At 43.1% G+C, this 13168-nt stretch overlaps 1 protein-coding gene across 1 annotated transcript in view; it reads right to left on the reverse strand.

Annotated features, from left to right (window-relative positions):
- Positions 1–13168, reverse strand: part of ST3GAL5 (ST3 beta-galactoside alpha-2,3-sialyltransferase 5) — a 44263-nt gene that overhangs the window by 6843 nt on the left and 24252 nt on the right. The window contains exons 3-5 of the mRNA XM_037527760.2: positions 12270–12381; positions 2517–2860; positions 119–305 (exon numbers count right to left, since the gene is read on the reverse strand). Coding sequence (XP_037383657.1) covers positions 119–305; positions 2517–2860; positions 12270–12381 — 643 coding nt within the window. The remainder of the gene's footprint in view (positions 1–118; positions 306–2516; positions 2861–12269; positions 12382–13168) is intronic.

Consider the following 13168-nt stretch of genomic DNA (forward strand, 5'->3'; position numbering starts at 1 on the left):
TTGAAAGACAACACAAAAGCATGCACTCCATTGTTTAAAAATAAGCCTTCAACTATAATTGGGGACCCCTTTACTTTTTACAAAAGCATAAATTTGATAGATGAATCCTAGTGCTTACCAGGGTTTCATTTTTTACCATTGCTTGAAGCCAGCTGAAGTCAACTGTCTTAAATAAAACAGCTACAAACAAGTCAGTGGAATAATATTCAAGGTCAGACAGTGGTGCGCCCTCTGGATAAGTCATCCTTATAGTAGTTTTATTTCCAACATGTTCTGAATAGCCCTCAACTGGTGCACTGTTTAACCTATTTAAATAAAAAGGACAAAGATAAATTGACAAAGCAAGCCATTATCTACCTTACCTCTGTGTGCTCCACTATTTTCTTAGGAGAGGGACTGAGTACAGGTTGGAGTAGAGGTTTCAGCAGTCTAGGCAGCCCTCACACCCCTGCCCTTTCCAGGTGTTGGGTGAACATGAATCCAGCAGCTTTCAGTCCCAGTGGGACACCTATATCTCATCTCTAAACATCAAGCAATTCCACCTAATCCTGCCATTCTAAGCCAATCCAAACATGACTTCTTGAGCTTTCTCTGGGCACTGGTGATGTTTCCTTGAAAGTTTATCATTGTGTTCAGACATTAGTGGTTCTGGTCAGAATTTTACAGAGGTGATTAGAAAGGAAAACCCAGAAGCCAGGGCAAGGCATAAACAAGTCAGTTACATGGATGGGACTGGGACCAAGGAGGGCACTTAGAGCAACAATTTGGGGCACTGACAGCTGTCAGATAAATGAAGGCATTATCAGGGTGGTTGTTTGGGGGGAAAATCTAAGAATTTTTCCAAAAGTTATATTATTCAACAGGTTACAGTTTTAAAATCTCAGTTCTTCATCTGTGTTATCAAATCTGTAATCTTTCTTTTCCGTTCCACTGCTACTTCGTCTTCTAGATCTCAGATACCTAAATGCTGGATTAGTAGCCATGACAATAGAATGCAGGGCATGAACCTGGACTTCTTTTTTTCTTTTTCTTTTTAAAAATAAAGGACATTAGAAGATAACAGGTGTATCTGAATTAAGACTCTGCATAAACTATATTGCAGCAGTGTTTTTCATTTCCTAATTCTGAATATCACTCTGTTGTTCTGCAGTTCTATAACAGTATGTCCTTGTTCTTAGGAAATGCACACTAAAGTATGTCAGTGTAGAGGGGATTGATGATTCCAACAAATTGCAAATGGTTCAGGAAAGAAAAGCAGTACATAAATGGAGACAACTATAAAGCAAAGGTATACAAACGCATATACAGTTACATACCTGTATATAGTATTACCAATTGGAGAATCTGGGTGAATAGGAGTTATTTGCACTATTCTGAGACTTTTTTGTAAAGTTTAAAATTGCTTTAAATTTACCCTGAAAAAGGTTTCTTTTTTTTTTTTTAAAGATTTATTTATTTATGCATACAGGCACTGGGGTACAAACCGAGGTGTAGGGGGTGAGAGGATTCACCAGAGACAGAGTGGGGAACAGAACAGGCAGACTGACTGAAATACACTGCTGAGGGGAGCACCGGGTGAGTCAGGAGAGGTCTGCTGTGCCATGTGGGTCACCTCCCTGGCTGGGGATAGAACTTGGTGCTTCAGTGGCTACAGATAGCTTCACAGGTTGCATCTTAACCCCTTGCACCACCAGGGAGGCCCGTGAAAAAGGTTTCTTAACTGATCTTCTACATCATCACCAGGCTAAGTCACCTTCTCCTCTCTGCAGCACTCTCATATCTTAAGATAAAGACAATTTACTAAAATGTTTTAAAAGCCTTAAAAATATTCAAATAATCTTTAAGCCAACAGTTCTAGAAATTCTTGGATTTCTTTCCAAGGAAATAATCAGAGATGTACATAATTATATAAATATATATACATTGTAAATGCCCAGCAAGAGAGAAAATGTTCATAGTATTAAGTTTAATAAATAAGACATTTTATAAGAATAGAATGTACTCATCAGTATGTTTCTAGCACAGAAGTATATAAAACATAGCAAATTAATATTGATTGGTTATTTGTGCTAAGACTTATTTTCTTCCTCATACTTTTTGGTATTTTTTTACTTCTCAAGAATGAACATAAGGTACCTCACTTTTGTAATCAGAAAAACAATTTTTAGTCAGATAAGCCAAAAAAAAAAATCTAGGGTGGCTGCCGACTGCCTGTGATATGCTATTCCAGCTCCTCCTTGTCTCTCCTGTGTCCTAGCCAGCGCTTTGCTGGCTTATCTGAGGCTACCTGTCCTTCCAAACCTCACCTCCTCTGAAAGGTTCTGCCATGTTAGGGTCACTATGGCACAGCTTGGGTATCCAATTCCCTCATGCTTTTGTTTCAGCCTCTCAAGCAGCAGGTCCCAAAGGCAGGGACATGCAGGGCTGCCTGTATCACTCACTGTTCTCAGGGCTGCCCTCATCTCAGCGGTGAACTTAACTCTAGAGGAGAAAGGCTGGTTTTAAAGCCAATGTACCTTATCACAACATCAAACTGGTTCAGGGCATGGCCCAGTTCTAGTCCATGGAGAATTCCACCGTTTCCGATAACCACGCAACGCCTACAACTCTTCGTTTTCAAGTGTTCAGGAAAGTCGTGCTCGGGCATTATTTCCAAGAGGGTCTGGACTTTACTGGAGAACTCCCGGAATCCAAAAGGAGGATTGTATTGGTATTCAGCTTCATTTACTTTGGTGGCCTTCTTCACGAAGGGCAGTAAGTCCATGCTATACCTGCGCCCAAACAACCGTGCCATTGACTTCTTTGCAAATCTGGGTCGACATTCCTTTTGCAAGATGTGTTGAGCATGCTTCTGAGCTCTCTGGAAGGAATCACACCAATCAGAGTTTAAGGAACTCTCAGGCATTAGAAGGACATTCATAGATGACACTTTGTCCTGTGATGTCTGATATAATTCCCTTGTTGATTATTCTCTTTTCATACAGCTCATGTGCTTTTAAGAGTTAATTTATGCTCAGAAGCTTGAAAACCTGGGAAAGCCACATGACAAGGAGATAAACTCAACAAGAATATTTATTTCATTACAGAAGTAAAGCAGGAAGGTTCCCCTTCCCCCAGCATAATATTGTTCAAATACATTTGGGGTGAAAAACATGTTGAGGTGTTGAAGACTGCATGTTTCATAAAATCCTGACATATGCTGCAACATGGATCACCTTTGAGGACGTTACACCAAACTCAGTCAGTCACAAAAACATAAATGTCCTATGCTTCCATTTATATTAAAGAAGTCAAATTCATAGAGATAGTAAATAGAATGATGGTTACCAGGGGTGGGGGGAGGGGGAGAAGGGGGAGCTGTTTAACGGCCACGGAGGTTCAGCTTACAAAATGAAAAAGAGAAATATGTTTTAGAACAATGTAAATATACTAAACGTGCCAAACCATACATTTAACACTAGTTAAGATGGTTAACTTTTAGGTTATGTGTTTTTTACTGCAACCTAAAAAAGGATCTCACATTTCAGGCTCTCAAGCAGAAGGATGAGAAACAGTCTTATTTATCAGTTGGATAATGAGCTGCCTATAGTCTGGAATGCAAATTACTTTAAATTTAATCAAGGAACCATATCATTTCTGTTTTTTTTTTTTTTAAGATTTTATTTATTTATTTATACAAGCACTGGGTACAGTCAGAAGCACGGGAGGGTGAGAGAATTCACCAGAGCCAGAGCGGGGAGCAGAGCAGGCAGAAGGACGGAAGCACACTGCTGAGGGGAGCAGCGGGCGGCAGGAGAGGTCTGTTCGCCATGTGGGACCCTCACCCGGTGGCCTGGGATGGAACCGGCGCTGCAGAGGTTGCAGTCAGCTTCGCAACCCAGCACTCAACCGCTGCGCCACAGGGGTGAACCATATCATTTCAATACAGAAGTTACCTTGGTTTCATATACAGTTTCCCCTGCATATTAATGTTTTGCATTGACAAGGAGTGACTGTTGAATGCCAAGTACACTAGCCCAGCTGAATGCAGCAAAGCAGAGAGAATAGGTACAGATGCCCATTTGCCCCATAGTCCTCCTCGTAGCTAAGTCTGCCAGATGCTCCTTCAGAACCATGTGGCAGGTGGTTGTTCCCCATCACTGTGCTTTTTGTCCTTATCTCCATATTTAGTAGCTTTGGTGCTGCCTTACATCGCCTCCCACCAAACTTTCTCCCATTCCTTTACGTGTGTGTGAAAGAGAGACAGAGACAGAGAGAGAGACAGAGACAGAGACAGAGAGCTATATTTACTGGGTTGTGACTTTTTAAAAAAAAAAAAGATTTATTTATTTATGCATACAAGAGCTGGGGTACAGGCCAGAGGTGTGGGGTGAGGGAGGGGTGAGAGGATACACCAGAGACAGAGTCGGGAGCAGAACAGGCAGACTGACTAGAATACACTGCTGAGGGGAGCAGTGGGCAAAACAGGAGAGGTCTGCTGCATCATGTGGGTAGCTCCCTGCCCAGCCCAGGATTGAACTTGTGCTGCAGAGGCTGATGATAGCTTCATAGTGCTGTGCTTAACCCCTTGCATGACCAGGGAGGCCCCTGGGTTGTAACTTTTGAATTGCATCAGTACTACTGGGATTATTTCCAAGGAACTAGAGAATTACATAAAGACATGTACATGAGAATATGCAAATAATGAGAATTGTTATTATTTCACAAAGGCCTAAACTCTGTGCTTCAACTCTGTTTTTCCTCAAAGTCTTTTTATTGTCTGATTTTTATCTCATTTTTTTGGGTAGGAACACATCTTATTATAAAGAAGCCCCTCGTCCCTTTTGTTTAAAGTTTCAAAACGTTATTAGTGCCTGGGAAAGGCACACTGTCTACATGGTGAGGATCTGGCTGCATTTCTCAAGAGGGGAATTGATACTCTTTGAGCCTCAGACGATGCTGCAGACACTGCATGTTCGCTGTCTGAGCTGTCACAGCACTTCAGACGGCCGTCACCAGCATCCTTATGTTTTGGGCTCACATGGCGTCACCAGTAAAAAGGACTAAGCTGACATACTAACCTGTTCTTATTTCTCCCCAAACTCCTAAGACCACAGCCTCTGCATACAGAGAACAGCACACAACTGCCATCACTGAGAACAAGACTGAAGTATGAAGTGGCTTCTTCATGAAAAATCAGTTTAAGAAAGTCAAACAAAGGAAGGGCCATAACCCCCAGCAGTCCCTGAAATGGAGGACTCACCCCTAGATGGGTTGGCCATGTTGGCAATACTCTGCATCCAGTAGGCTTTCACATGTAACTGGTGGAGGCAGGGCCGACAGAAGGGCCACACACACTCTGCACATTTGTGTCCAGGCTCAAGGCCTGAAGGTCATGAGCAGTATTTTTAAAGGACACAAGGCCTAATTCTTTACCTCAGTAAAACATCCCAAGCATGTGGTTTTACAAGTTTCCTAGGGTAGCAATGAACATCTGAGAAGAATGTTGAATTCAAATTCAAATTCTGAGAAGAATTTGAGTCGGAGAGGAGCTTAGTGATTGGCTCGTGACTGGAAAGAGAGGTAGATGATGAAGCTGGAAATGTGCACGCATCTCCCACGCTGCCAGATATTCTCTTTAGGTGTCATTTGGAAAGAGTGAAATTTCATTCCACTTCCATCCTGGCAAAGAGTTCCATTTCAGGTTTCAAACTGAATTTTCTAGACTGTGAACAGAGCACAGGCTTGGTAACAGTCTTCCGATGGTGACCCCTCCACAGCGGGTACAATAAATCAATCCCGAGTGAATACATGCTCTAAATGCCACTGGAGATGACTAAAGCCTCAGCCAGGCCTCTTTTTCTTTTGTTTCAACTCGTTTAAAGATGTGTAACAAGCTCTGAGAAAACCCCTGAGATAATGTCTCCTAACAGAAACTGTCTCAGCCTCTCTCCTCCCTCTTCAAAGTTCAGAAGCAAAACACCTCCGGAGATTCCCTTTTCTCTGGGAGCTGTCAGGAAGGGAGGAAGCATTGCGTGACTTTCCCCTTCTTGGCTGCAGAGAGTTCCAAAGCTGGAAGTGGATCAGGCAAGGCGGGAAGGAGACATGCACTGTGCAGAGGTCTAGATGGCACCCACCCAGGGTGTGGACCCCCAGGAAGCCAAAACCTGGTACTCTCTTAAAGATAAAGAAACTCCCTCCCACTTCTCTCCACCAAGCCATGGAAATGAGAGCTTCAGTTTTAAAAGTCTTCTAGGCTGAGCCTGCTGGCTGCCCACAATTAAGAACAAACAGACATCTGGTGGTTCCAATTGTCAATGACGTGGCCATTTGCCATGGAATACCACAACGTGAAAATTCAAGAAAATCTCCACTTTCGTTTCTGCTTCATTATTTCTAGGACGAATCCTCCTCAGAAATATGATGTAGTGCTTAGAAAAAGACAAAGTTCTTTTTCATTTATGTATTTACGTAAATCCAGGGCAGGGCAGGGCATGCGGGTTGGAGGAGTAACCAAACGTGGGATGGAGCCTGACTTAGCCACACGACCAAGGGCATCAGGTACTTATGAAATATTTACATCCACTGGTCCTGGTCTCTTCCCTGGGGCTCCTGTGATGCCAACAGCCTCACAGGTACAGCTGGTACAGCTGGATACGTGAAGACCCTAGTGCTATTACACAAGAACAGCACTATGGGCAAAGCTACTACCGCATCAGCCAATTAAAATTAATTGTCTCTCACTTTGACCTGGTTAAACGAAAATCTGAATAACCAAGTCACAGAAAGCACACTGTAGTAAAAATGCAACTGGTCCTGGGGCTGCCGGGGCCTGGGTGTGGAGGGTGAAGCCTGACTACACAGGATGAGAGGGAATTAACTTGGGTAACAGAAAGGTCCTAAAACTGGATTGTGGTGTATGTAACTATATACATTGACTAACACTCATGAACTGTATGCTTAAAAAGAATAATCTTACGGTATATATATTTTATCACAATAAACTGTTGAGAAAAGAATAGAATGATCTGGATACTAGACCCAGTTCTAGATCTATTAAACTAGTAGCATAACTTCACCTTGGTCAAAGGTTAAGCAATTAACCTTGGTCAAAACTTCAGTTTCTTTATCTTTTGACATTCAAGGATGGTTTGGGGTGGGGGGCATAGACCCAAGAAGAGAAAAGAATGGATGTGGAGATGTGATTGCCTGAACTCATTTAATAATAACTCACTGGGTTCATGAGTATAGGTGTGCAAAGTAAGAGAAAATAGTAAATTTGGCCATAATTGACTACACAGCACAGAATGCAGTCCCTGGGGCAGCACGTGGTCTTAGCTGAGAGAATGGAGAGCCAAGTTCAAACAGCTGCTCCTATGCAGGCCAAATCGAAATGGACATGAGTATGCCCAGGTCTCTCCTAGAACATCTTCTAAGTATAATTTCACATCCAAACCACACGTTCAAAGGACACAGGCATCCCTGCAGAGACTCTCTCTCTTAAAACAATTGACACATTAATGAGTGTCTTTAAATGGCAAATGCAGAATCTCTGGCCACACTTCTGCTGTAATGGTGCAGGCCAGATCCAGCACAACCAGACAACACCCCTGGCCAAACAGGCTGGCGAGGGGCCACCAAAATTGCAAGTTTCTGAATGTAATCAACAGTTAACGGGGCCCCATTCTGATGGCTTTAGATCATTTGCCATTATACATCCACAGTAATTCAAATTTGTCCAAGCACCCCGGGTGGTTAGGGTAAATCTCCACCAACAGCCTTGAGGTTTTTTTTTTAATATTTATTTATTTATGTATACAAGAACTGGGGTACAGGCCAGAGGTGTGGAGGGGGGTGAGAGGATTCACCAGAGACAGAGTGGGGAACAGAACAGGCAGACTGACTGAAATACGCTGCTGAGGGGAGCAGTGGGTGAGACAGGAGAGGTCTGCTGCACCATGTGGGTTGCTCCCTGGCCGGGGATCGAACTTGTGCTACAGTGGCTGCAGGCAGCTTCATATGTTGTGTCTTAACCCCTTGTACCACCAGGGAGGCCCTGAAGATGGTTTTCTTCATGACCAGCCATTCTGAATTCTCATGGCCATTCAGAGCACCAGGCCCACATGGGCCACTTCCTTAGCCAGTTCTAATCTGGAGACTCGGGAGAGGGTTTCTGCTCAGGCTTTCATTCTGCATAATCAGTTACCAAACTTAGGAGCAGCTTAGTGAGGACTCAAAGTCTTTTACTCTGGCCCTGTTTAGTGTACAATCTCTAATCCCTATCTCCACCCCCAAATCCTCAGTCATGTCCACTTGTTCCTCCTCTTGTGACTCCTCGGAAGCACACACTTTTTGCACACACTGCTGCTCAGCCTGGAATGACATTCTGTCAGGACCACTGTGAAAAGTGGGGCATTCCATTCCACAAAAATGGAAAAACGCTACTGAAAGTCTCAAGCCATCCCTCGTTCCACCATGCTTCTAGCAGGCTCTCATTTTCTATTTTATTCATTTCTGATATGATTGAAGCTTTTACATTTTCCACTAATATGACCACCCCCATCCCTCCTTCTTTCCCCACAAATTACAGAGAACTTTATGAATTTTATTCATTTCTGTATTATTTGAATGTTTGCTGTCATTTTCTTTTAGAAATCTTTCAGAACTAGGTTTGTGGTAGACAATGTGGACTGTCTACTCAGTCTCCAATTCCTGCTGCTTTTTAGGAGCCCACAACTGTCACCTCTTCTCTGTGCAGGAATGGGTCTTGGAGGCTGACCTTGCCCATCAGGTCCTCCCAGCTCTTTGTCAGGGATTGGTCAGGAATCCTCACTGGGGCCAATCAGGGCAGGGCACTGGAGAGGCTGTTACTGGCCCAGCAGTAAACTTAGCCTAAAGGGAGGACTCACTCCACAGCTGAGGTGGGAGTGGGGGTGGAGACGGGGGAGGCTTTTCTCTGTCTAACCATGGATATGAAGAATTAAACAAGAGAAAACGCTGTTCCTCAAAGGGATAGTAAACCTAATGCACATTGCTGAAAGTACACAAAGAATTACCTTTTACTTAATTGTGGATTTTGCATGCCAATCTGGAGACAAGACCCTACACTGTGGCTGATGCCATATCCCCCCCTCCCTCTGGAGCTATATATAGCAATATAGTCATTGCTGTAAATGTTAGCACAGGATCCCTGACTCCAAGGACTTGCCTGAGGACAAGTGGGGAAGACAAACACTTAAAATACAGTGAAAAATGTTAGAAGTGAGGTATGAAGAGGCTTCTAGAAGACAGAGAGGGGGAATCATCAGAGAGGGTATCTTGGAAATGGTAACCCCTGAGCTGAGACATGATGTAAACGATGAGTGATAGAGAAGCAAAGGACAGGCAGGGTCTCCAGGTAGAGAGGAAAGAATGCAACAAACACACAGGAAAGTCTTTTCATTAATGGTACAAAACGGAACAACTAGAGAGCCACACGTAAAAGAACTGAAGGATAGAAAGGAGGGAAGCAGCAGGAAGGGAGGAAAGGAAGGTCCACCAAGGACCTGAAGGGATTTGGTATCCCCAGTAACAGGCAGTGCTGAGGGGGTGGCAGAGGAGGCTGGAGGTCAGTAGGAACCAAGTCATGAGAGCTGGACAGGCCAGGCTAAGGAGCCGGGATATTCTCCTGAAGGTAATGGAGGGAAGTCAGAGTTTTCAGTAGGGAAGCAACCATCACATTCAATTTTTAGAAACACTGCTGTGGCCACAGTGGAGCATGCCTGGATGCAGAGAGAACGATAAGGAGACATGGAACTCAGGCCAAGAATGCAGGCAGGGGATTCCAGCTGTGGACTATTTCTTTCCTTGGAATCCCAGAAACTGTTTAGAGTCCTGTTCTTAAATAACTTTAGATGGAAGGACAGAATTCTTACATGAATTACTATAATGCTATCTGGTAAGTTTCAGAGGAGTTTCAAAGAATCCCTGAGGTTCACTTTGAAAATCAAGAGACTTGAGGGCCTGCATACCCACATTCAGAACAGGGAAAGCCCCAGGTTACGAAGCCAGCCTACATTTTCCAGCCACAATCTGATGCCTGAATTCTACCTACAGGACCCCACAAATAATTATCCTGGCTTTGAATAAAAACCACAAAGGGGCCCACTTACTCTCCCTGTGGATGCTTTATAGTCAAACCCTTCTCCTTTCAGCTGTGGCTGTGAACTCCTGATACACATCTCTGATAGTCAGGCCACCAGGGCAGGACCAACCTTTCCAGAGGCCTTGCTGATTTGTTGATGGCAGCCGTCAGGAGCCCAGCAAATGCTCCCATCTTTCAACAGTTTCTCAAGGACATGGTCTTGAGTCTCTACTCTTGATTCTCTTAGATTCCTTAAGGGAATCTTAAAAGAGTAACGATCACAAAGATCAGAGTTCCTGTCTGACACTGCAGGGACAAGAAGACCATCCTGAAGCTACTGTAGCTCCAGGAAATCAACTTCAGATAGCCACAGGGCATCTGGATGCAGATGGTGCTGCCCAGGCACTGAAACCGCTCAGGTGATTTCACCCGCGGTGTTACTAAACCACTGTGTCGTCCATTCTGTAGTAGTGAAATGGTGTACAAGACAGCTCCCATTTCTCCTCAAGGAACCCAGACTCTAGAACAATTACCACTGCAGCTGGCCGGGAGTTCTGTGCTGTAGTTAAGTGGACAGGAGGGGCAGCATGAGCAGACTGTGAAGGGCAGTGAAGAAATAAGGGAAGAGCTCATACATAGTGGTAGGTCACATCAAGTGCCAGCGCTTCACGCCTTTGCCAGGAGACAAAAAAACAGAGACAGGATATCCAAAATCAATATCCAACATTGCTGTGGAACTGCGAGTGATTTGGGGATGTCTGCAAGTCCAGCCAAATTGAATGGAGGGAGAAGTAGGAGCCCAGAACACGAGTATGCCCTGCTCCACTGAAGCAGATGTGCTAATGCTGAACTGAACTGAGTTAGTGACATCTGAGGACAGATTCAGCGAGGAAATAACACAAGGCTGTTATCAGCAAGACCTCTGAGACGCAGTAGCTCTGCAAAGGCCAGTTCTGTCACCTATGTGTTTATGCTTATCTGTATTACAAAAAATTGGAGCCATTTGGAAGGACACACCAATTAAAGTAGAAACGTGGGAGGAAAAAATCAGGACTAGAAAAGTTCTGTGTGTATTACGTCATTCAACTTTGATGGCTACCCTGTTACACAAGACAGTCTTATCTACATTTCATAGTTGAGAAAATCAGGACCCAAAACAATTGGTAACTTGCCCAAGGTCTCATAGTTACTAAACACCATCTGGATTTGATACTAGGTCAGAAATGTATGCTCTCCTCTCTGCCTCATGCTGTCTATTAACTTCTGGCTTCTTTTGTGCGGACACTCCCCATCAGGCAGAGAGCAGAGTCATCAGGAGCTCAGATTCTGAAATCACACTGCTGGGCCCAAACCCTGACTCCACCAGGCATGAGCTAAGTGACCTTGGGCAAATTAACCTCCCTGCCCTTCTGTTTCCTTGGTTGTGAGACGGGGGTGATAATAGCACCAGGATTGTCAGGGGCGTTAAAGGAGTTTAGATCATAGAAGCCCTTTTAGAACAGTTATGTAGTACACACTAAACTAGATTAACTAAGTTAGCAAACTAAACCAGATGTGAACTTGGCCAAATATCTGACCTCCCAGGCCACGGTCTGGAAAGGTGGAAAGAATACTGGGATATGTCCTGTCACCAGGACAATTACATGAGATATTTGTAAAGCACCTATGTGAGTTGCTTTTTATTATTATTACCATGTAGTCTTATTGAAAATCATCTCTTCTTTCACCCAGGGCTGGACAGTATTGAATAATTTGACCATTCAAATAATCAGTGAAATGAGCATTTACTATGCCAATTGATTTTAGCAAAATAAACATAAATTGAAGGCAAAATTTTGAAATACAAATGAAATCATTAAAATAAAAATAAGACACAGGAGTTTCTTCCTGTTTTAAGAACATGTACCCTGGCAGCATAGCAGCCTATTAACCCCATGACAGGCTACAAGTAAGGGGAAATGACCATGCAGTAGGCAGGTGGTTTGGCTGCTCTGTAGGGGAAGTTGTCTTTGTAGGGGAAGTTTGTAGGGTTTTGGAGTACTTAGACTTTCCCCCTCTGTTTACAGCTTCCATGAACATTCATTTATAATACTTTACAGATGATATTACCAGTCAAGTGTACGCTTGGAAATGTCTTAATTTAAACCATACTGGTGGGAGAGCTAACCTTTATACGGTCAGGGTCTACATAATGTATCCTCTTCATGTCACATTCTTCAGAGGCATAGTTTAGTTTGAGGATATAAAGGATCCACAATCCAAACACAAGCAATGTACATCTGAAAAAAAAGCATTAGGTGTAATGATGTAGTCATGTGAGAATCAAGAAACATTATGTGAAATAAGTGAAAACCTAAAGCAAATCGAGCATGAAAGTACTGTCTTTATGTTGAGCTCAGTGGTGGAAGGCTCCATTTCATATTTGCCTGAGAAAATTAGTCATTTATGACTGTGTTTGTTATAAGTGAATCTAGAAAACACCTTTTTACCAAAAAAGTTCCATAACAAAACCTGAATCACAATGCAAATTACTGGACTAAAAAACAACAACAACAACAAAACCCACAAGTAATAGATGATGAACTATGGAATCTCAACTTCAATTTTTTGCAACTGCTACATAATGTCAGTGCTTCAGCTACTGTTTGACTCCACTTATAAGAGGGACATCAAAATCACAGACCCAAAGCAGAATGCTGGTTGCCAGGGTCTGGGGGGATGGAGTTACAGTTTAATGGGTAAAGAATCCTAATTTTACAAGAGGGAATGAGTTCTAAAGACAAGAAGGAGTGCTGGCTGTGTAACAGTGTGAACACCTATAATGTCACTGAACTGTACACTGAGAAATGATTAAGATGGTAAATTCTATGGGTATTTTATTGCAATAAAAAATGGGGTAAGAATATTGTGAATCTGGAAAACAAAAGAAACAATTTCCTTAGAATTCCTTTAAAGATGTATCAAAACGGGTGGGAAGAGCACAAGGGACTATGGTGATGGTACACGGGTGAACTGGTGGTGAGAATTTCATGGGGACTATATCCGAGATGATAAAGCATACATTGT

The sequence above is a fragment of the Talpa occidentalis genome, unplaced genomic scaffold (genome assembly GCF_014898055.3).
Source record: "Talpa occidentalis isolate TD23 unplaced genomic scaffold, MPIMG_talOcc4v2.1 talOcc4.5, whole genome shotgun sequence".
NCBI lineage: Eukaryota > Metazoa > Chordata > Mammalia > Eulipotyphla > Talpidae > Talpa > Talpa occidentalis.